The sequence below is a fragment of the Antechinus flavipes genome, chromosome 1, assembly GCF_016432865.1.
Source record: "Antechinus flavipes isolate AdamAnt ecotype Samford, QLD, Australia chromosome 1, AdamAnt_v2, whole genome shotgun sequence".
Taxonomy (NCBI): domain Eukaryota; kingdom Metazoa; phylum Chordata; class Mammalia; order Dasyuromorphia; family Dasyuridae; genus Antechinus; species Antechinus flavipes.
In genome coordinates, this window is record NC_067398.1 from 193,872,380 (window position 1) to 193,898,564 (window position 26,185).

Genomic DNA, 26,185 nt, shown 5'->3' on the forward strand with positions numbered 1-26,185 from the left:
GCTATTTAAGTTACAATGTTGTTTTGATCATTTTATTTCTATACAAAAATAAAAGGCATACTTGTCCCCATCAATCCCCACAGAAGCTATTCCAAACCTTTTCTTTTTTCCTTAAAGCAGTCTCTCTTTCCTTTCAGTATTTTCAATCTTGCCTCTCCTAAGTAAAACTTGAGGCCTTTTCTCCTCTAATAACCTTCTCAAAACTCTTTGAAATCATCTCCCACTGCTTCCTCCTTTCTCACAGACTTTGATAATAAAACAGCCCTTCTCCTAATTCTGCTAAATTATATGTCCTGGAGATATTTCAAACTCAAAGTGTCCAAAAGGTAACTTACCTTTTTTCCCTAAATTTCCCTATTTCTGCTAAAGGTACCATTCTTTCAGTCTCCTAAATTTATAACTGTTGTTATGGCTGAGATGCTCCCCACTCCATACAACAACTAGTTAACCAGATTTTAAAATTTCTTTTTCTACAACATTTCTCATATGTCTCCTCTTCATTCATTGCAAGGTAAAGGGTCTCATAGCCGCTTAATTGTATTACTGCAGCAACAGCCTCCTAATTGACTTCCATGTTCCAAGATCTTTCCCCACTGCTGTACACATTGCTGACAAAATGATTTTCCTCTGATCATGTTCACAATTTTAAAAAATCCATTGGCTCCCAATAACTACTAGGATAAGCTAGGAATGCTTCCTCTGTTTAGTTTTTAAAACCCATCAAAACTTGGTCCAACCTAACTTGCTAGCCTCATTTTTTACTACTTCCCATTCCATACTTTGTCAATCAAACTGGCCTCCTCTCTGGTCATCATACGTTACAAGCACATTATGTTTCAATGACATAATAGTGGCTTTCCTTCTTCCTTATTTCTGCCTAAAGATATAGCTCAAGCATCAGGAAACCTTTCCTGATCTCACTCCATCCCCAAATGCAAATATTCACTGACCCAAACTATTTTGTATTTAACCACTTGGTACTTATCTAAATTTAATGTTTTTATATTTATTATATCTTTATATGACATACTTGTTGTCATTCTTTTAAAACATAACTCCTTGAAAGTAGAAACAATTTAATCATTAATATTTTTGTCCCAAGCTGCTATCCTATAGTAGGTGCTTAATAAATGCTTATTAGCTACAAGGAAAGCACTTAAAAAGAAAAACAGATCTTTTGTACTTTGTAACTATAAAACTAAATTCTCAGGTTAAAACCCAACACACTTTATAAGCAAATATAACACAACTGTTGAGATGCATCAACCCTTACTTTGCAACATGATTCAAAAATTATAAAGCAAGTGGTAAATTTTTTTGAAGAGTATACACAACAATGCTAGAAATGTACATAGGGTCCTCAGTAATTTTTTTCATCAAGATTAAGAGAAGTCAACAACATTAATGGATTTTCATTTCTCTATGGGCTTGTGAACTGAAATGTATCCCAAGTTAATAACATTTTAATATTTGAAAATGATTTCAAGGTATCATAGAAATTATGCTATCACAGCTAGCATAGAATCCCAGGATTATATTAGGGGAAGAGACTTTAAAAAGTCACATAATCATTCAAAGCAAGATTAAGAGAAGTCAACAACATTAATGGATTTTCATTTCTCTATGGGCTTGTGAACTGAAATGTATCCCAAGTTAATAACTTTTTAATATTAGAAAATGATTTCAAGGTAACATAGAAATTATGCTATCACAGCTATCATAGAATCACAGGATTATATTAGGGGAAGAGACTTTAAAAAGTCACATAATCATTCAAAACAGGATTCTCTTAACAATAAATATCCTTTCCAAGTATCATCTGTAAGTGGAAACCAAGTAGAAGAGGAAGAAGCAGCAAAAAAGAGGCACAGCAGAGACAGACTATGCTAGAAGAAGAAGAAGGATGTGGTAGAAGGAGTTTATGTTCATTTTTAGAATAAAGTACTACGGTGCATTCCATGAAAACTGCCAAAAGATAACATCACTAATACTAAATCTCAACTTTTTTTTTTCATTTCTGAAAAACTTTTCTCATATATCATTCTTAAAAGTAGTGCAATTTCACACGACACTGGAGACACTTTGAAAAGACAACATCCATATAATCCCAACTCTATATTGTTAACCAGTTAAAGATATCTTACCATGAGATTCTAGTCCAGCTCCCTGTGCCAGTCCATTGTCATAAGACTAAAAAAGAAAAATAATACTGTTTACTGTGAAACAGTAGTTAAAAAGCTATAAGGTTTGTGGAAAGAGAATCAGACATGGAGTATGACTATGGGCAAGTCACTTTGTCTCTCACTGTCCCAGGTAATTCTCTAAAACCATATGGAACAGTTAAACATCTGCACTGGTGGAGAGAATTTCCCATACTAATAAAGTCACAAGCTTGGACAAGACAAAATATAAGAACACATTTATTCTCCTTTGTAATTCCAAAAATAACTATTCTTTCTTATAAATTCAAGGCATGAAGGAGGGATGGGAAGCCCTTGTTTTGCTCCAATAACCAATGGCAAATTGCAAAAATGGATTTTTCAAGCATTGCACAAGTGAACTGATTTTTCATAAATGATCATCTAAACTAGTTTTGTGTACCTAATTTTCTTTTTTTAAAAATCCAATCTTCTTTCCCCTTAGTTTAATTCTATTACTTTATGATTCATTTGGCTAGTTCACTGCCGACATAATCATGAGCAGGCCTACATCTCACAGAGCTGTCAGAAGAGAACTATCAAGTTCTATATAAATATATACTATTACTGAAGCTAAATGTTAAAATAACTAGTGAACAAAATACATTTACTATCATACTCAAGTTTGTTACTTTTAAAAACTAAAAAAAAGTGATAGATGAACACTTGCATAGATAAAAATGAACAAAAATTCACTGATAAATAGATCTTTCTAATAAGTGACAGTCAAAGTAGCACATCTTAGTATAACAGCTAAAAAGCATACTTCCCCCATTATTAGAAATATAATTTCACAGTTTAGCAAAGTGGAAAGAACAGTAGATCTGGACTGGAATTCTGCCTCTGCTACTTATGGGACCCTTCTCTCTCTAGACTATTTGAACTCTAAGCTCCATTTCAGTTTTAAATCTATGACCTTATGAAAGTTTCACTCCTAGCTCACAAAATAAGTTATTCGGCTTTTAATATAAGCTTAAATATGTTATATGTAAGTAAAAATATCCATAAAGACACAAAATTACCACTATAAATTATTTCCTTACAGATATCAATCTCTATTCAAAAGTCCTTTATCTAAAAACCTAAGATGACTATTTAAGATTTTCTAACTTGGATTTATTATCTAATAAAATCATAATGAAATGATCAGAGTATTAGAAGTGAAAGGGACTATGGATACTTTCTAGTACTGTCCCCTCATTTTACAGAGAAAAATGCAGCTTAGAGCAATTAAGGGAAATGACAGGATCAGGTTTTGAAACTTAGGTACAGTGAACCCAAACTAGTGCTCTTTACCTTATTATCAAAATATGATTGAATTTATTTACATTTTTGCAGGCACAATTAAGAATTTTAAAAGCATAAATTGCTTTTAAAATCCAAGACTGAGAAGACCTCAGGTCATCTAAGCCAACACCTAACCAGAAGACCAGATTGCAAGTAATTCTTTATGATTTCTAGATGAAATATTCTTTCAGATTCACAGAATTCAAAGGCTGGAAGAAGCCTTATTTTATAGTCTAGTCCTCTCATTTTTTTGAAGAAACAAAAGCACAGAAAATTTGCTTCAAGTCTTATAATTTCTAGGTTCTGGTCCCTCCTTTGTTATATGACTATACGTCTAACCCAGTATACTTTTTGTTATCTACTAGTGGCTCCCTTGTAAATGTGTTTCAGTGTGTAGAAATCTTTGTCTGGATTTATACTTCACATAGCTAATACACATCTTAAAGAAATTCTTAAATGAGGTTAGACAGAAACAATGAACAACTTAACATTTTTTATAAAATCCTATTTCATATATTTTTAATAGAGCTAAATGGCTTAGTGGGTAGAGCAATGGCCTTGGAGTCAGGAGGACCTCAGCTCAAATGTGACTTCAGACATTTAACACTTAATAGCTATGTGTCCCTGGGTAAGTCACTTGACCCCAAATGCTCGCAAAATAAAAAACAAAACATATATTCCTAACAGTCAAACCACTTCTCATGCCTAATTTAGTCCTTTCTTTCCTGACACAAATTATTCTTGTCTATTCTTTTCTTCATATTTTCCAGTTCTCATGCTTTGTTATGTACCTTGTTTTATCTTTATAGCATCTTATTTATAAAAACTTTATTAAATGCATCCATTTGAAGACAAACTTTCCTACAAGCTCTCTCTCATTCTTTCTAAACTTCATTCAGAAATGTTAACTTTTGTCCAAACCTGCAATTTTATTGGTGTAAGGAACTTATAGGGAGTAAATTTCTCTCTACTTATGCATTTCAACTGTTCTGAATCTTATAGTATCAAGTGCCTAGGGCACTGAGAGTTTGAGTGACTTGTGCAGTATCAACCAATATGTGTCAGAGACCCATTTCTTCAGACTTAAAAGACAATTCTCTACATCAATTTACTTCTGTTGACTTAAAAGCATATAAAAACTTCACACTTAGGAAATAATATATTTTGCAAAATATAATTTTTTTATAATTTTACTCCACATTATAAAAAAGGAAAAGGAAAAAGGAAATTAGCAATGAAATTAGATTTCCTTCATAATAAAATAGGACTCTATGGGCTTTTTTAGTAAACTACTTAAACCAGAACTAAAGAGAAAAAAAAAATCTGCTTTTCTCCTTAAAATAATATAACTTACTGCTTCATTAGGAAATGTTTACAGGTCTTTACATTTTAAGGAACCAATTTAAAAAATAAAAGGACAATTTAACTAGAGCAAAAGAATGTATTTTTGAATCAGCAAGACATTATACATTACTTAAAATCTCTTATATCTACAAAAATCTAATAAATGAAAAAAAAAGGTAGGAAAAAAAAAGAAACAATTCATGTTCATGATTTTAAGAAAGGTTGCAAAGCATAATTTATCCTTGGAGTGACTGGAGATGATACCCTGGGTGAGTCAGTTCAATCAATCAATCAATGACTATTAAATACCTATGAGATTAATGAAAATCCCAAAAGACAAGAGTTTCTGGAGAATAAGTAATCAATTTATTAATTAGGCTAGCCAGCAATCAGTAAATTGGGGTTTCTCTCTGTAATCAAAGACTATAAGGGAAACCCTGAAATGTCTTAAATCCCTTCTGAAAGGAGACTCCCTTGAAATGACAATCACCTGTGACTGGTAGACATTTAATTAGGAGATGGGCTATAAAAGTCTTCAGCTTCTTCTACTGAGAACATGGTATGATCATGAGACTTAGAAGCCTCAAGATATTTGGGCAAGGGAAAGGCAACTCCATGAGGTCCATAAGGAACACTATAGCTAGTTTCCTCTTTCATGAGCTAAATGGTCCTAAAAGGGACCAAAGAAAGAGGCCTCTCTCTCTAGGTAAAGGCTTGCCCAGAAGAAGAAATTTGGTTTCCCCTTGGGTAGGCCTAGGAGCAAATTGTATCATTTAGTCATGACTTTCAGAGGCTGACTGATCTTTTCAGGAGTTGGGTTTTAACAAAAATAAAGTAAGTAGATTACAAATTAATAATTAATTATTAATAGTATGATATTAATTTCACTCATCTACTATGTGCCAGGCACTGTGCTAAGCACTGGGGATATAGCAAAAGACACAGTCTGCTCTCAAAGAGCTTACAATCTAATGGGGGAGACAACATATAAATAAATATATACAAAGCAAACTACATACAGGATAAACAGGAAATAATCAACAGAGGGAAATCACTAATGGTTGGGAAAGGCTTCCTGTAAAAAGTGGGTCTTAAGGGAAGCCAAGAAGGTCAGTAGCAGTTGACAACTCTCTAAAACGACAAGCTTGAAGAGGATCTGTATTGAATGTCCAGTCCTTATTCTATTCATGATTTTATGAGATAGAAACAAAGGGAAAATAGTATCAATCTCAAATTATCATCATTAAGAACTGCTAAAGAAGATTTAACTCCTAAAAATATGACTTTAAGATATGTCTTATTAAAGATCATAGGAGTTGCAGCTGAAAAAAGGTCATCTAATTGAAACCTTTCATTTTACAAATAAAGAAACTGAAAATGAGAGGTTAAGAGATTTGTGCAATGTTACATAGGAAGACCTAGTTCCAAGACTGCTTTCAACACTTATTAGCAAGTCACTTAACCTCTGGCAAGCCTAAATTCCTTCCTATAGGTTAATACCTGTCGCACCTATTCTCACCTACAGGGTGTTTAAAGAGGACTAGCACCTTTGGTGTGAGGTCTTGCCAAGCCCCTTTTAGAACTATTTATCCATTTCTAGTGTCCACTTAATTCACCCAATTCTGACTTATGGCTGCAAGAAGCTGTGACAGGCACTGCAGCCACACCCTGGTAAGCCATGGGCAGGGTTCAAACCTGTCAGTCAGGCAGCTGTCTATTCCAAGTGATTGATGACTTTCCCAGAAGGAATGGTTGGAGAGAACAATTTATTCCAATGGACAAAAAGCATGGAGTGCTAAGGGCTTGGATCAGGCATCAAAGAGACCAAGATCACTGACTACATTCCCAGTCAGTGCCAGTCATCCTGCCACTGAAGAAAGAGAGACTTAACAACTCTGTGCAACTCTGCCTCACTGAAATCCAATTAACAAGCAAGACAAGACATTACCCTTTGGTCATCTGCCCTTTGCAAAAATGAAGGACCAAAAAAAAAAGCTAGCTCAAAAAGCTTAACAGGATAATATAGAGAAATGTGCAAACTTTTAAGATGTTATATATAATTGTTTCTATTATGTAACAGAAAGGAAATAAAAAGAATTGAATTCTTTAGCAAAACTCACCATACTTCTTCTAATATAGTCTATGGCTTTCTTTGTGTCCATGCCTGACCAATTGTTGAGCATATAACAAATACAGGAAGCACAGTAGACAAATCTCATGTCATTCTCACTACCTTCGGGTATAGCACAAAAACTGAAAGAAATAAAAATTTTGTTCTAGTATCATATTGGCAGTTATTACATACATGAGTATCCCTAGTTTCAATAAAAAGGCTTGTTTTATTCCTTTACTATAGAAACTTTACTGACACTCTTATCTTGTGTAAACTACTACCTTTACTAGGTTATTTACCTTTTTTTTTTTTTTTACTGAGAAACATAACAGTCATTATATCACCATTCTACATTATAACATGACCTAAGCTTCCTCCTAACCCCCTCAAAAGGCTCAATTTAAGAGTAAGTTGACATTGTATACTTTGATAATTATTAACTGTGTGTAGTGTTATTTAGTCATATCTGACTCTTCATGACCACATTTGAGGTTTTCTTGGTAAAGAGACTGAAGTGATTTATCATTTCTTTATCTAACTCATTTTACAGATGCGGAAACTAAGGAAAACTGAGTTAAAAGACTTGCCTTGGAAGACAGCTAATAAGTATCTGAGGCCAAATTTGAACTCAGGTCTTAACTCACTCCAGGCCTGGTGCTCCACTGTGCCACTATTACCTGTGTAACCATAGACAAATCCTTTATCCTCTTCAACCTCAGTTCTCCCATGTACAAAATGGAGCACTACCATTGACAGGAGGCAGCATAATATGTGGCATTAGACTTGGGATTGAGAAAAATGTAGGTCCAAATTCTAATTTGGATACTTAATAGCTGTATAATTACAATCACTTATCTACTACTACTACTTGTACTACCTACTTAACAGGACTGTTGTACTATTCTTGTGACACTCCTAGCTGCCACTCCTATATCACTTAAACTATCTGCTTCTATTCAATCCATATATAGCTTTGGAATACTGTCAGGACTATGGAAGTTGGGAGTCAAATCAGCAAAAAATTAATTTAGACAATACTATGCATAAAGAATTGTTAGGACTAAGCAACCATAACCCCAGTCTATCAAATGAGGAAAATAATACTGATCTAGAATGAATAGAACAATTATTCAGTCAATAAATAGTGTCAGGCATTGTGGAACGTACTGGGGGTATAAAGAATATTCTTCTGGTGTGCAAAAAAAGGAAAAAAATAGTCTCTGTCCCTCAAGGAATTTACAGTCTAATGGGAAAAGACAAAACACAAAAGTTAGCTGAAAAGTGTGGGGTGTGGAAGAAAAGGCAATCAGAAGTCTCAAAGTAGTTCAGTCAGGGAAGAAAGAAGATGTTCTCAGCCAAGCTCCCTCCTTAAATGGAAGCTAAAAGTTCACTGATCCACCCTCCAATCAAAGGCATCAACGATGAGGTGGAGTACCAAAGCTAGATGCTTAAAGTTCGGGATACGGGATGATGGAGATTTTATCCTGCTAGATGGAGGATAATGAAGTATTCTTAATAGGCATTATCTCAGGCAAGGTGGAAATGTCATAGGAGTTCCAAAGTAGTGCACCCAATTGAGAAATAAGGTTATTCAAAAGCAGTTAAAGAACTTATGGAATCATCTATACTATCCTACCCAGTCATCCTTATGACCAATGCCAAGCATCTTAAAAATGATTGGCTAGGAGTAGATTCCACTCTGTGACTAGAAAACAAAAGTTCTTTTTCTGTGTGTAATTCACTAGCTAATGAGGAACATAAAATCAAAATGAAGTCTTGCTCAGGCTGAAATAGGAAATCTTACAATTTCCAACAAGATGGAGACTCATCTTTAGCATAAAACCTTTCCTAAAGCCCTCCTAAAATCCCTGTGTTTAACTATTTTGTATGTATTTGTATTTATTCACTTCATTTTTATGCTATACATACTAAAAACACAATTGTTTCTCCCCATTAAAATTCAAATTTCTCTTAAGTTGGGAGTCTTGATATTTTGTAGTCATGTACTCAGTGCTTAATACAGTGCCCAAGACACAGTATGTGTTTAATAGATGCTTTTATTTGGTATATTTCTACTGAATATTTTGTAAATATAATGAACTCAATGCTAGAGGAGATGCTAAAAGTCTCTTAAGACTTTCTTCTTCCTTTATCACTTCATGATCTCTTCGGCTTCCATAGATTTTATCATCTCCATGCTGTTGACTCTCAAATCTTTTAATCCTGCCCTGGCTGACCTCCAATCTCACATCTCCAAACATCTAAAATTGGTTGTCCAATAGCTATCTTAACTCAATATGTTGAAAACTGAAATCTTTTATCTTTTCCCTTAAATCCTCCCCCTCTCTCTTACTTTCCCTATTACTATAGATGGTAATAATATCCTTCTAACAATTCAGATTTGCACACTAGACTCCTAGACTCTTGGACTCCTCACAATCTCTCACCCTTTGACTTCACCTTTGTAACACTTTTAGTATATGTCCTCTTCTATCCTCTGATATTGCTACCAGCCTGGTACAGGCCATTACCTCACACCTGAACCACTGCAATAGCCTGCAGGTGAATCTGCCTGCTTTGAGTCTCTCCCCACCTCAAACTACTCTCCATTCACACTCCTATTCTAGGTCTCCTAGGTCCCCTAGCTCCAAAGGGGAAATCCTCAAGAGCAAAATGGCCTGAGAGCAATGCTTTACTTTTAAAAATATAAAGTCCCTTAAGGGTTCCACTTCAATTTCTTTACCTATATTGTTCCATAGATTAACCCTTAAGTCCTTGTAGTTCTAAAAGGTACGATAAATTAGTTACAAAAAACTAATTTTTACTTGGGAATAATTTGTGGAGAGTCAAATCTTAGCAGAATTGAATTGTTTGCATAGAAGTTCAAACACAGATAACAAAAGCAAAGCCAGGAAGTAAATGAAAATTTTAATTTCCTGAATTAAGCATCTTAATAATGCTATCACTTTTCTTCTGTTTTTTTTCTTATTGTGGTTTTTCCTTGTTTTGATTTTTCTCTCCCAACATGATTCATATGAAAAGTCATGTTAAAAACAAAACAAAACAAAAAAACCGAATATATACGCATACCCCTCCCACCCCCAAAATGATGTTTTTACTGTAACTGGGGAAAATAAAAATTTACCTATCATAAAAAAAAGAAAAGATTGTTATTAGAGTCCCAAGTCTATATAATATACTATTCAGTTCTAATTTAAACTTCCCTTACAGTCCCAGAGCACATTAAATTATGTTTAAATATATATTCATACTTGTTTTTAAGCATTTATGCCTACATTTCCCATTTGTTCCTACTTCACTACTAGACTTCTTTACTACATTATTGTTATGCTTCCTAGTTTTATTTTATTCATATCTGTCCAAACCCAATAACTTATCTCTTAAAAAATTTCAAAAAATTCATCATACCTTCCATCTTCCAGTTGAAGTGCTCTCAACCCCGCTAAGCAGGCTTCTTTATTTACTCTGCTTAAATCATCTCCAAGAATAACCAAACATGACAAGCCAGTGTAAGTCATTGCTATATGTCCACTGTCATAAGGATGAGCTATGCCAAGATCCTAAATTTAAGATAATACAATTATAATTAAGAAACTGGTTGTCATATATCAACAAATCTATATTAGATGGCTAGTGAATAATCAGATTAAATTTAACTTGCTAAGACTTTATAGATAGAAAGCATCTTAATGAAAAGTTTAAAAAAAAAACACAATTCTCTCATATAAAAACATCAATAACAATGGGAGTTCTATATGCAAGTATAAATGTAAAATTCAACCTGCTTAATAAGTCCAAAAATTGTCAATATTATAAATATTTCCTGTGATTCATTAGAATAAAACCAGTTACTTTTTTTAAACTGTTTTTAAAAAGTTAAGTCAGTTACTTTTTTCTGAATAGTAAAGACTACAATTAACTGTTTTCTAAATTGAAGAGATAAAAATATTGATACTGTGAAAACATTTGCAATAAATTAAATAAAATCTACCCCCTTACAATTTGATATCCTAGAAATGAGAAAAGTATTTACTTGGTATTATAAGTTTCACTCTCCAAAGTATTTAATAATTAATTTTTGATCACATTAAGTAATCAGATACAATACAAAGGAACAGAAGAAAGTGAGGGTATTTTAGACAATCTACCAAAGTATTACTTTAACCTTGTCCCTCAAAGTTTTAAAAATAAAAGGCTATAAAAAGGCCAGGAGAAAACCAACTATTAAAAAACTGGGAAAAGCAATTTGCTAGAAAATGAATCAAGATCTTAGATCGTGTCTTATAATAAGTTCCAAATGGGTAAAACATAAATAAAAAGTCATGCAATATAGAAATCAGACATTAGTAGGATATACTTTGTATAATGATGGCTAATGGAAGAATTCTTAACGAGGGATAGATTACATACCATAAACCAAGACAAGAACCAATTGGTATATAATTTAGACAAAAAAGCTGATATAAACAAATTAGAGAGGCATGATTGAAATTACCTGCCAGATTTATGGATAGGGGAAGAGTTCACAACCAAAAGAAGGAATGGGGGGAGAAAGGTGTTCAGAGAAGGTAAAATGGACAATTCCAATGATAAAACATTTAAAAAGTTTTGCCCAAACAAAACCAATGCAATTAAAATAAGAAATATGGAAAATAGGAAGAAAAAATGATAGTGCATAGTAATGTTTTTGATTAATTGCACTAAGTTTCTCTGATAAGTCTCCTTTATATCTAAATTATAAAGGGGAGTAAGTCAAATTTATGTGAATAAGCATAATTCCACCAATGATAAAATGATTAAAAGATATGAACAGACAATTATCAGAAGAAATTCAAATTATCAACAGTGATATAAAAATGCCCTAAATTACTAATAATTAGAGAAATGAAAATTAAAACATTTGTAAGATATCAACTCTCATCTCTCAGACTGGATAGTTATAAAAAAAGAAAAATGACAAACACTAGAGGGGCTGTCAGAAAATAGGTATTTTAATACATTACTGATGGAGTTGTGAATTATCCAGTCATTCTGGAAAGCAATTTGGAACACAAAAAAATTTAAAGTTTTAAAAATGTGCATGTCCTTTGACCTAATGATGTAGTTCTATATCCCAAAGAGATTAAAGAAAGAAAAACAGAATACATAAACTCATATATCATTTTTTCATGACTGCAAACAACTGGAAACTGAGGGGATGCCCATCAATTGGGAAAGAGTTGAATATGTTATGGGATGTGAAAGAATTCTACTCTGTTGTAAGAAATAATGAAGAAGATAGTTTCATAAAAACCTGAGACAATTTGTAAAATCTAATGTAAAGGGAAGTGAGCAGGACCAAAAACTTATACAATAACAACTCTATTGTACAGACAAACAATTCTGAAAATTCTAAGAACAGATCGACATGATGACCAACCAAGTTTTACACAATTCATGCTGAAACAGGAAACTTCCAGATAGTCAGGAGATAAACTCAGAATACAGTTTGAAGAATTTTTTTTTTTTGGACATGCATATTTTGTAATAGGTCTTATTTACTTTTTTTTTTTTTTTTTTTGCTTTTACAACAGATAGGGAAGAACATGGAGAATTCAAACTGAAAATAAAATAAAATAGAATAAAAGCAAAGGATAAGTGAGCACAGATTAAAAGGGACCAATTACACAAATTAATTACACAAATAAATCAGTGCTGGTAGGATTAAAAAAGACTTATTTGAGAAACAAATATATGAGATAAAAGCCACTTTGAATAGGTCTTAAAAAAAAAAAGTCATAATCAATCATAGAAAAGAATGTTCCAAATCATAATAAAAGAAATGAACATTAAGACAACTGTGAGGTTTCATGCACCTCAGACTCTGGCTGGCAAAAATATAACCCAAAATGAAAATTGAAAACATAGGTGGTGTTGGTGGAACAGGGAATTCAGTCATTCTGAAAAAGGATTAAAATTATATTGAAAAAAAGTAACTAAAACTATACTGCTACTTTATTTAGCATTACTACTAGACATTACTACTAGACTCAGTGGATAGAGACGGGCCTCAGCGCTTACTAGATGTGTGATCTTGGGCAAGCCACTTAAACTTCTGTTTGCCTTCATCTCCTGAAGAAGGAAATGACAAACCACTCTTGTTTCTTTGCCAAGAAACCCCATGGACAGTATGGTGCACAGGGTCACAACAAGGCACACATGACTGAGCAACAACATTACACAAAGACCTCAAAGAGGTCAAGAATAGAGGAATATATATGCAAAACATATATACAAAAAATATTTCTACAGATGCTTTTTTGGAATAGCAAAGAATTAGAAGCAAAATTGTGGTCCAGTAAGTGGATAATAGATGAATACTTTTTGTGGTATGTGATGGTAGTGAAATATTATTGAATGCATCATAACAAATGATGACAGCTAGATGCAATTAGTGTAAATAATGAATCCCGTGAAGTGGTTCTATTTTCTGTGGTAATTGATTCCAGCCCAATGAAAGATGCAGTATAAGTCTGAATCATGTAACCACTTCACAGGATTCATTATTCAAAAAATAATCGGTTACTAAAACTTCTATGAAACTTGGGAAGACAAACAAATGTAGAATAACACTAGCCAGAAATTATCAATGTCATGGAGAATTTACACAATGAACAAAAATGCAATGTAAAAGAAAATGTTAAAGGTAACATAAATAAGAAAAATAAATGAAAATGCAAGATAAATATATATATTGTGCATGTGCACACACACATACGTATAAAATAGAAAATGAAAAGTCTTACTAAGGTAGAATCCAATCATGATTTCAAAAGACTAAAGGTGAAGCAAGTTTCCCAATATGGGGCAGAAAGGTGGCAGAAGAATACAAAATTCAATCATATATTTCTAAATATCACCAATGAATTAATTTATTTTGCTAATTGTTCTTATGTGTTACAAAAGTGAGAAAAAGAGTGGAAGAGACTTTTAACCTTTTATTATTTACAAACATTTTTTTTTTTAAATAGAAAAATGGTTCGGTTAACACTGAGAATACAATGCATGCTAAAAACTAAGCAACAGTAATATTTTGATAGAAATCACCATATGTTATATTATTAAACTGATTCAAATGAAAAAGCAATTAAATCATTTTAGGAGAAATTCTATTTAACAATATCTATATTCAACTTTTAATTTTGACCCTCAGAACTAGGATATAAACTCATCGTGAGTTTATGCTTCTAGATGATCAATTCCACAAACATCCAAAGAATCCTGAAATGAGTAGTTTATGTAACATATAACTCTCATAACTTTTTCTAATTATCTTTCATTGACTTAAAAGTAGTAAGTTACTAGAGTAAATATTAGGAACACACTAACTCCTGAGTTGGTTTTTAAAAAATCATTTAGAGAAAGATTACTTGATCTTCAAAGTTTAGAATCTGAGATACTGTGGACCCACAATACCTTATAAAACCTTATGACAGGGAAAATATGCACAGAGTGAAATAGAAATGTCTGTGGACAAAAGGTAAAATAAAAAAAAAAAATTACAGCAGATTGCTCTAGGACAGCCATAAAGGGATGATTGCATTCTTAACTTTCAAAATCCTTTGTAATCTGATCACATCCTGCCTACACCTAAAATGTTACCTTACATAGTTTGCCACTGTTTCCCTTCCTATAATTAAGCAGTATGTAAAAAACAGGTTTTAATAGGCAAAAAGTCAATAATTACTTAAAAACATTGAAGAATAAGAGATATATATTTTTTGCACTAAGTAGTAGGAAGGACAAAATAATGTTAATTAATAACAACAATATTTTTGCTAGACTGAAAAATTTGTATTTTCAGGAAAAAGGAGAGGAAGAAAAGGAGTAACCAGAATTTAGTGTATTGCAGGAATAATCCAGCTTTTACTGTATTAATAGTTTCTATTAATACATGTAGACTGATTCTAGCTAGCAATGATATTTTAACACATTTCTCAATTTTCTTTGCACAATCCACCTTGCCCCCTTTTTATCCTGCAACACACAACTAAACTAACCTTAGATGGATTGAATGGAATACCCAGGTATGAAGAACCTCGGAATCCACAGCGGTTTAAATTTGATCCTAGAAAATAAACATACATAGTTACTTAAATTAAAAAGAAACCTTTATTTTTGCTAGATAGTAAAACAATGCAATCTACAATCAAGCCAAAAAAGAAAAATTATCATTTGGGAAGAGTAGGGATAGATACCTGTATACCTTTTTTGTCTGCATTTGCGAAGGATCTCCCAGTGAGGCAAATCCTTCTATTAATGCAGACTAGCAACCACTACTTACAGACTTAAAAAAGTTTCCTTGGGCACTGAGATGATAAATTACCTGACCAAGGATTGACAGTCAAATAGTTTATATCAGAAGTAGGATTTAAACACAGGTCTTAACTCTTAGGCTGGATCTTAATTCCTATAACATGCAGTCTCTCATATATATATTTACAAACACTTTCAGAAAATATATATGCTTTTCATTTAGGCCTTTCCAGTGTGAGGCTAATATTAGCCATATAGTACCTAAAAAAGTTGAAGAGCCCTCAGAGGAAGGCAATCACAATTGTGAAAGTCCTTGAGATGGGACTATATGAAGACTGTTAAAAGGAAGTAGATATATTGAAGCTTTGAGATATACATAATAACTACCTTAAAATATCTTAAGATATCTTAAAATACCTTAAAATATCTTAAGGACTAGCACATAGAAGAGGGAATAGATTTCTTTTTCTTAGCCCCAAAAGGCAGAACTAGTTTTTGGTTAAATCATTTCCTAATAATAAGAGTCATCTACAAGTAAAACAAAATAAGGTACTGGACTCCCTTCTCATTAGAAATCTATCAAGTTGTTAGATGATTACTTGTCTGATAAGTTGCTGAGAGGACTCTTGCTCAGATATGACTTAGTTTTTGAAATCCTTTCCAACTCTAATAGTCTGTGAAATTAGCAGTTAAAAATTAAAATGAAAAGGCAAGATACTCAGCCTACATATTTACTCATTAAAATGCATATTTAAAATGTCATAGATACAACCAGAAATGAAAATTTGGTTAACAGGGGGAAAAAAAAAGATGGAATGGAAATACGGCTATAAGAAGCAAAATGGCCCGTAAGATAGGAAAACTAGGATGTGTCTATGGATTTTAAAAAGACTATGTAAAATTTGGCTTTACAGACACTCTGATTAGAATATAATCATCTGTACTATAAAATCAAAGAATTCAGATTAAATCAAAATTAGCAATTTTCCCATAAAATATTCCCCTCCTCAAAACTGTAAAGTTTTTCCTGGAAAATATTGTTTTGCTATTCCATAAATTTCTTTTTAAAATAAAGTAACATTTTCCTTTTTTTTTTTTTTTTTTTTTTTGGCCTGGGTATTTAACAAAAAAAGCCTATTAGTAACAGACATTCATTATTTTTTCTGTTCTGCTTTTCCTCATTTTGTTCCATACCTCTTTCTGATACCTTCCTTAGCAAATTAACCTGATTGCTATTTCTGATTTAACTTTTAAAGTCTCATTAATTTTTAGTTAGGAGCTTTTTGTCCCAATGCCAATTAAATACATTTATTATGTATTATTGACATTTAAAAAAAAAAAAAAGACAGCTAGAAGAGGAAGGACCTCCCTCTACAAAAGAGGAAAATCTCTGCCCTTGAGGAATTTTCTCATAATTTTTAATAGAGCTCAAATTTTACCTATGATTTTCCTAAGGAAAAATGAATTCCATTCAACTGACTTTAATAAGTATTTATTAAATATCTGATGCTTGCAAAATCTGATGTTAAACAAATGAATGTCACTCGTGTCTTTCAAGGAATCAATCATGTGTAATGCTGGAACTGTTTTAATTCAATGCCTGGGACATAGTAAGTGCTAAGTAAGTGTTAGTTACCATCATCATCATCATCATTATCATCACTTATTGACTAATTCCAACATCTGCATAAGATTCTGTTGGAAAAGAGTTAAGAACAGCTCTAGTGAATCAATTGTTCTAGTGAATCAATCTTTTTTTTCCAAGTAGCACATAAATAATTAGCATGAGTATTTTCTTGAAGTTTCTGTCAGCTATGTGATGGTAAAGTTATAGTCAGTTTTAAATAAAGTTGAAATACTACCTAGGAAAGACAACCCTTCTTCCCTTCTAATATTCTCAACAATGCCCCAAAGGGTAAAAGAAAAATGTGTAGTGCATGTGAATAGGTGGCAACACATTACAAAGAATTATAAAAGGAGGCATGGAATAAAGAATGTTATCAAATAAATATATAACTGGAAAGATGGACTATGTCATGATCAGCATGAGGAAGTGTTGATCTTTTTAAAATTAATTTTTTCTTTTTAAAATTTTTCAATAATAGCTTTTTATTTTTCAAAATACATGCAAAGATAGTTTTCAATATTCACCCTTGCAAAACCTTATGTTCCAATTTTTTCTCCCTCTCTCATCACCCCACTCCCCTAAATAGCAAGTAATTCGAAATAGCTTCAACATGTGCAATTATTCTAAACATAACATTTATCATGCTGTACAAGGGAAGTGTCAACTGAAAGCCCAAAGACTCTACTGGTCTTTTGATCTTGGCAAAGAGAAAAAAAAGGAATGCCCCCAACATACTGAGTGGACTCCCTGTGATGAGCTCATATAAGGCATTATATTAGATGGGGAAAGCATAAATACGATGTGATGGATGTTTATGAATGGAGAGACTATTGCATAACAATGAAATCACAGATCCATTTGATCTAGTGGAATAAATATAAATCTTATGAAAAACTATGATGTTTACTCCAATTTAAAATGTCAATCTAAATCATAACAATGTGGTAGATTTACTCTACAAAAATTTAATACTGGTGAAAAAGTTTCACTTTTCTTTATATATATATATATGTATATATGTGTATATATATATATATATGATTATTATGCTAATTATTGCAGCAAACTAATATATATAAAGAGGATTATTATGCTAATTATTACAGCAAACTAAACCCTGTCAAGAAGATCTTGCAATTTCTTAACTGATGAAGTACATACAAGTTATTCTATAGCACCATCTACTGTTTCACTTTAAAATTAACAAAGTTTAAAAGTTCCCAGTGAAATCATTACATTCAGTCAGGCTACTCTGGATTCAACCTGGATTCAATCAATCTTTCAAATTACTTAATCTCTTTTGGTCTCAAACAGCTCTCTAGACTTCCGCTTTTATTCACTGGGACTGAGAGTTGCCTACATCAATAGTATTGCAAGTTAGAATCAAAATAACAAAGAAAAGTAATTAGGTAAAATAATTAGGTTCTGTCAATATATGGTACTTGCTTGAGTCCTACCTTTTAAAAAATGGCTTTCGTTGTGCAAAATAAAACAATTATTTATGGTGTTTTGAATATGTTGTCTAATACATTTCAGCAATAAAATCCTAAGGCCAGAGGCTTCTCAATACTTTTAATGAAAATACATTTTTATATAAAAATCAGTAAAAAGCATAGTAATTAATGAATTGTTCCTTAATATGGTAAATAGCAGCTATCGAAAAAAGCAAGAGCTAGCACTATTACTTGATATAATTCTAGAAATCCTAGCTATTGCAGTAAGATAAAATAAATTGAGTTAGGAAGAGTAAGCAAAAAGGAAACAAATTTACAGCTTTCTGCAGGTGATAAAATGCTTTAGAGAATACCAGAGAGTCTAGTAAAAATTAACAGAACTTAATAACTAATCTGTATATTATCAAAAAAAATTCAGAAAGAGATACAAGAAATTCCATTCAGAATGTATAAAGTATCTATGAGTCTACTTACTGAGCTACAATGAACTAAATGATATTGTCTTTACAGAAATACTTTAAAAAACTGGAGAAATTAGTTGTGCTTTGTCAATATGATAAAAAAAAATATCATCTATTATAATGGTCTCAATTTCCTCATTCATAAACTAGAAGAGTTCAAGAGTTCAACTTTAAATCCTATAACTGCATATAATAAGATAGGAGAAAAGGGAGGGAAAGATGTTATATTTGAGGAATTACTAATAACTTTCCTTTACTACTGAATATTTCCATTCATCTTTGAACTATTAATTAATTTGATGCACCAAGAATTTTACATATGCCTACATCCAAAAAAATTCAGAGTACTCATAATATCAACTTTACTACCTTTTTCTTCCTACAAAGTGTACCTGTGTTTCCTAAGGCCATTAACTATCTAAATGGTCTCTATTGCACTCTACCCTTCAATCTGATAAGAGCTCCAATACTGCTTATAACAGAGAATTGACTAAAAGAGGTGAAATTAGCAATACAGGATAAATGAAAGAATCAAGAGATTAATGACAATGATTAGGTACAAAATAGTGGGAAAAGAATCAGCAGTCCACTAAGTTCTGCACTAAGAAGCTGAACCCAATTGTCACTAAGAGATGTCAGTTTCCAACTCTAGTCCAAAAATTCTTAGATACTGAAGTCTGTGGGATCAGGGAATAAGATCTGGATTGTTGGCAAACAGACTCAATAGGGCTAAACTAAGTAGCTAATAAGTTGGTAAAACAATGCTATTTTTAAAAGGATAAAATTTATATAGTCATATTTACAACAAGTTTCAGAGAGGTAAAGGAGAAAAGATTATTTTCACTTCTTTAACTACAAAATGGTAAATTAAAAGTAAGACAAAATTAAGATATATCCAAGGACCCAAGATATAAACAGAAAAAAGACTATTACAATTCATAATTCACAAAATTTGTTCCTTAAGGGATCTAGAAAATATATTGTCTTGCTTATGAATAAGTGACAGTGCACGAATTCTTTTGATATTCAAATTGAGAATCTTCAAGAAGACAAGGACAATTTCAGCAAATGCATTGCTTTTGGGGGGCAGTACTCAGAACAATGTGTGAAACCTGCAAAAAGGTATAACTGGACTGATATAATACAGATTTCCTAACAAATTGGAAGAATCCCAAAATGGACTGAAATACCTTGAGAAACAGTGCACTTTCCCTAACAACTAATCTTTAATTAGTAAGCCAACAAGAATTTAAGTGCCTATTACATGTCAGGTACTATGCTAAGCATCAGTCATAGAAAGAAAAAAAAAAAAAAACCCAAGCTTTCAAGGTCAGTCTAATGAAAGAAAACTGTATGTAAACAAGATAGATATATAAGGAATAAATTGGAAGTAATTAACAGAGCCAACGTAATAACATAAAAGGAAATTAGGAAAGGTGAAATTGTGATCAGGATTTAAAAGAAAAACCTGGAGACAATGGAGAAAATTCCAGGCAGTGGAGAAAAAAATTTGCAGTTTGGAGATGGAACACCAAGGAAGTCTGTCAGTGAATTTCGTAATAAGGGGGAGAGGAATAAGATATTATCTTCTTAGAAAGAAAGAAGCAGATTATGAAGTTATGAAGTGCTTTGAATGCTTCGGAATTTTATATTTGATTCTGAGGGTGAAGGGAGCCATTAGAATTTATTAAATGGGGGTAGGATGACTTTCGTAAGTAATAGGAACATTATAAAAAGAGAAGGTTAGTATGGGGATTAATAATGAATTCAGTTTTGAATATGCTGAGTTCAAGACATCTATGGGTTATCCAGTTCAAGTCCAACAGTTGGAGATAGACTGGAGGGTCAGGAGAGAGCTTAGCACCAGATAGGGAGATATGGGAATCATCAGTCATCATCATGGGAGCTGAGGAGACAGTCAAATGAAATAATAAAGAAGAAAATCCTACCATGATACATTGTTGGTGGAATTGTGAATACATCCGGCCATTCTGTAGTTATTTGGAACTATGCTCAAAAAGTTATCAAACTGTGCATACCCTTTGATCCAGCAGTGTTACTACTAGACTTATATCCCAAAAGGATCTTAAAGAAGAGAAAGGGACCTGTATGTGCAAAAATGTTTGTGGCAGCCCTGTTTGTAGTGGCCAGAAAGTGGAAATTGAATGGATGCCTATCAATTGGAGAATGGTTGAACAAATTGTGGTATATGAATGTTGTGGAATATTATTGTTCTGTAAGAAATGACCATGATTTCAGAAAGGCCTGGGGAGACTTACATAAACTGATGCTGAGTGAAATGAGCAGGACAAGGAGATCATTATATGCTTCAATAACAATACTATATGATGATCAATTCTGATGGATGTGGCTCTCTTCAACAATGAGATGAATCAAATCAGTTCCATTTGTTAATTAATGAATAGAACCAGCTACACCCAGCGAAAGAACTCTGGGAAATGAGTGTGAACCACTACATAGCATTTCTAATCCCTCTGTTTTTGTCCACCTGCATTTTTGATTTTCTTCACAGATTAAGCGTATGTTATTTCTAAGTCTGATTCTTCTTGTGCAGCAAAATAACTGGATGGATCTGTATACATATATTGTATTTAACATATTTAACATGTATTGTTCTATCTGCCATCTGGGAGAGGAGGTGAAAAATTGGAACAAAAAGTTTTGCAATTATCAAAGCTGAAAAATTACCCATCCATATATCTTATAAATAAAAAGCTATAATAAAAAAAAAAAAAGAGGTCCTAAACATAGTCCTAAAACTCATCCATGGTTAATAAGTCTAATCTAGATGAAGATTTAGCAAAAGAGACTAAAAACAGACAGGTAGGAAAAACAAGAGAATAATCTCAATAACCAAAAGTATCAAGGAGAAAAGAATGCAAAGGCTGCAGTGAAGCCAAGATTGAGGAGGATTGAGAAAATGTAATTAGATATGGTAATATCTAGAGACTGGCACGCTAGAGAATATTTTCTATTGCATGCTGAGACTAGAAACCAGACAGCAGAGAATTGAGAGAGAAAGAAAAAAGGAGGAGAAAGCTCCAGTTATAAATGTTTTTCTAAAGGAAGTGAGTCACTAAAATAACCTTGGGAAGTTATTGTATTGTATTATAATCTACTTTGTAAATCACCAATTTACAGTTGAGAAAACTAGAGCAAACAGAGGTTAAGCTATTATATGTGTTTGAAGCTACAATTGGGTCTTCCTTACTCTAGGAATACTGTTTTATTCACTGAATCATCAAGCTGCTTCCACAGTGTCACCAGCTGACTCCATATGCATGTTTGTAGGCAACAGGGAAGCAACCAATAGAGAAAGATTGAAGATTTGTGAAAGACTAGGGGTGACAAAGGGAACAATCTTCTAAAGAAGAGAGGATGGAATGACATGATTTGTGCATGTATAAAGCTAGCCTTGGCAAAAAGGAGTTACCTTATCAGGTAAGAATGGAGTGAAGAAAGAGGTAGTAAAGAAAGGCATCTGAGTGATATAATGTCAGTCAAGATGTATTTCTTAAGTGTTCATAATGTGTTAGATTGGGGATATATGTGCGATGGAGAAAAAGGAAAAAAGAAATGGCTTCAGAATTTTCAGCAAAATATGAGGCAAAGTTCTCAGTTGAAAGGTTTAGGAGAGGGAGAATCATTGGAAGCTTGAAGAGGTTGGAAAGATTTGAAAATATCATTTTGGTGAGATACTGAATTAAAAAAAAAAGTTTTTATTATGAACTGAATCACTCCCACACAAACATTTCGATATATAAGAAAAGGAAGAGGAGGGGTTTGTTTAAAACCACAGACTTCTGTTTTATTTAGCTGTCTCTCTTTAAATGTAACTGAACATATGCAGATTGTTTTATATAAAATTGTTTTTTTTTTAATCACAGTCCATTAAGCTAGCCCACACTAGAAAGTAGAAATCCTCTCTTATAATGTTTATAATAATGCAATATTTGCTTTACATTGGTTATACCTGACAACACATATTTTATTGGGTATTTCTTGTCTATTACCACTTTCTAAGAAGTAGATATATTACAGCATTGATTAACTAAATCTACTATCCACTTTGATCAGAGTTTCTGAAGTCTTTCAGTTATTTTTTTCATTACATGGTTATTATCACAGATTGTTCTCCTGGTTCTGCTCATTTTGGTGAATATCATTTTGTACAAGTCTGTTTTTCTCTGAGTGTCATATTGGTTTTATAGTGTAATACTATTCCATTATAATTCAATACTACAATTTATTCAGCCATTGTCCAATATGATATGCACTTATTTTGTTTCCAGGTTTTTGCTACTTACATGGAAGTACTGCTATACAAATTTTTATATTTGTGGATCCTTACCCCTGCCATTCTTGGGGTATGTACCCAATATGTTATGAGATTAAAGGCTACATTTAATTGTTTTTTTTGGTTGGGTTTTCAATTTTTTTTTTCCCAGAATGGCCAAATCAATTCATAGCTCTACCAAAATGTATTAGTGGGCCTAGTCTCCTACAGTTCCAATAATTTTTTCCCCCATCAACGTAAAGCCCGGCTGGCTAACTGCTTATAGAGTATGCTGTAGAAAGAATCCTTGTATGAATCAGTTAAACAGATTCTGAGGTCCCTTTCACTTCTTAAAATCCCATAATCATATGATCATACACAATACTTCAATTGGTGTGTTGGGAAGGCTAATAAAAACTTGAAAAATGGTTATTAAATTGGCTCAGAGTAATATGAGATTTAAACTAGTTCACCTAAATACTTATTGGTGAGCACTCCAGTCCAAGAAACTATCTTTAGAATTCCTATAAACATTTGCTATTTTAACGTTATTGTATCCCACAATTTAAGAAAGTTTTACTGTATCCAATGTAAACATAAGGGCAAAACCTCCATATATCTTAGAACACTCTTACCCACTCCAATCTCTCAGCAAAAGAAACACATATGGATAAAACTTTTACTTGTTTGGCAATATTCCTCATAAAGTGCCATTTTACATGAGCAAATAAATTTTGCTAAGGCCACAGACCAAGGGGCCATGCCAATAAGCAAGGCCATGATAAATAAAAAGGCAGATATATCACAAAGCATAGATTGAGAAGCAGTAACAAGCTTCTTACCAACTATGATGCTTACAAAATTCAAATCGGAGATTGAAAATTAAAGATCAGAGACAGAATCCCAAAAGCCAGTCCCTAAGAAAATGAAATAGCATATACCATAACAGCCCCATTATACTTATTAGACCAACTATTTGCAGAATATATACTCCTTGTAATTATTACAAAAGTGGAAACAATTACCTGTAAAATTATGTATGGTTTTATTTCTATTCTATGAGAACACAGTGTTTTCTTACTGAGCAAACCTCAAAGGTGAGGACAAATAACCTTAATTTACTTTGGAAGAGTACTTTTTGTAGTGCTAATGAAGATAATTAAAGAAAGTTTTCTATATTTTATAAAACCACATTTTAATGACTTGTTTTTAACCTCATAAAAGCTATAATCATGATAATCAGTTAATTAGATAATCAGAATAAGTCTAAGATCCAAAAGCACTCAATAATAAATAATATGTATAAAAAATAAAAGATGCTAAAAACTCACTCACTGTCTTCTGTGGGAAGAACCTGCAGGGAGTAAATCCATTCTATGATATCATCTTTGTTCACCACATCTAATGAATCCAACATATCCAGCCCAGAGAGTGCAAAAAATGCAATTGTCAACCTAGAATGTGTAGGAAAAAGGGCAAAATTCCACCTTAATTACCAAACCACTGATCATATGATCATAAACAAAAATGAATTCATTCTAAATACGTAATAACTTTAATAGTCCTTCAATTCTGTTCAATACAATAAAAATTCTCCTATGAATCATAGGATGAATGAAATATAGAGGAGCATAAGGAAAAACTGAGGAATAGGCACCTGAGAACAAAACATGAGTTAAAAATGCAATAGTTGAAAAAATAAGAATCTAAATATATGCTAATAAAAGAAACAAATTATAATACTCAATTACTAATACTAAATGAGACATTATAAAGTATATAAAACAAATCAATTTCTGTCTAATCAGTCAAGAACACTCTTATAAGGAAATGTTTACTTCCTAAAGTAAAAAATTAGAATAACTCACTTTCAGTATTCATATAAATAAACCAAAAAAAGTATTTTTCTATAAAATATATTTATGTAGTATAAATTACAAATTATCATAAAATTTTCTGAAACAATGAACAGAAATACTTGATAATTTTTTTTAAAAAACTTTGATTCACCAGATATGAGCATTGTCTCAGAATAGATTAAAAATATTTCCTAAATTCAATGACCAATGAGTATTATGGATCTCTTTTTTTGGACAGGACTTACCATAGCTAATTTCATCTCCTACTATAAATAAAATTCAAATTCAAATATTATTTGTTATAAAACTACAGCTTCAGTTCAGAATTTTAAGAATTTCTACGCATTTAACTTCAACAGAGAAATTTCTGCTTCCTTATACACATTTTACTGATACCATCATATAAGATCCTTGTTTTTCTCATTTTAAAATCAAAATTTGGCTAGCTGATTTACAGTCCCTTCATCTTAAGCACACAAAGCTCAGTACATGTATAAACATATATAACATATCTGTGAACAATTTTTAATAAAAGATCATACAATTATAGATTTAGAACAAACCCAACTCCTTCATTACACAGGTAAGGAGATGTCAGAAAGAGATGAAAAAAAAACAACAGGAAAAAAAAAGAAATAGACTCAATATAGATTTGGACAGAATAGTAATCATTCCTTAAAACCAATACTTTTTGCTCTACAGTAACCAATAAAAACTCTTAGGAAGAAGTAGTTGACAACATAAAGGCATGGAAATTTATTTTTGTGGTGTGAATTCCCAAATTTTGGATATTATCTGCCTAGTAAGTTCCAGGACTGGCATCTATGTCTGATTTTAAATGAACAAAAAGTTATACTTCCTCCAGATTCTCAGTCAGGACTGTGTTAGATAAATCAAAATACATAAAGAATACAGTTTACAATTTCAAAAGGTAAATTAAATTTACCTTCTGTAGCAACTTGAAAGGAAATATGTTAACCAACAGCTGTTTATGAAGTACTGATGACATACTATTCATTCATAAACTCCATTATAATCCATAGTCTTAACTTTATTAAAATATTACTTTATTCAAATGATTCTCTTTCTATGAAATGATAAAATGTTGATTCATTAACAGGTCTTGGAGCTCACTTCAAAAACCAGTTCTTAAAAGATATGTACTCAATTTAATAAGATAATGTTTTTACCCTTTATTCCATACTTCCTGTATTTCTATCAATAGTTGA

General features: G+C 32.2%; 1 protein-coding gene across 2 annotated transcripts in view; it reads right to left on the reverse strand.

Moving 5' to 3' along the window:
* Positions 1-26,185, reverse strand: part of PGGT1B (protein geranylgeranyltransferase type I subunit beta) — a 47,758-nt gene that overhangs the window by 19,018 nt on the left and 2,555 nt on the right. For both annotated transcript variants that reach the window (XR_007953278.1, XM_051994498.1), the window contains exons 2-6: positions 24,433-24,551; positions 15,003-15,070; positions 10,372-10,523; positions 6,950-7,082; positions 2,145-2,190 (exon numbers count right to left, since the gene is read on the reverse strand). Coding sequence is in view for 1 of the 2 variants with exons in the window: in XM_051994498.1 (XP_051850458.1) it covers positions 2,145-2,190; positions 6,950-7,082; positions 10,372-10,523; positions 15,003-15,070; positions 24,433-24,551 (518 nt within the window). In the remaining variant the exon portion in view is untranslated. The remainder of the gene's footprint in view (positions 1-2,144; positions 2,191-6,949; positions 7,083-10,371; positions 10,524-15,002; positions 15,071-24,432; positions 24,552-26,185) is intronic.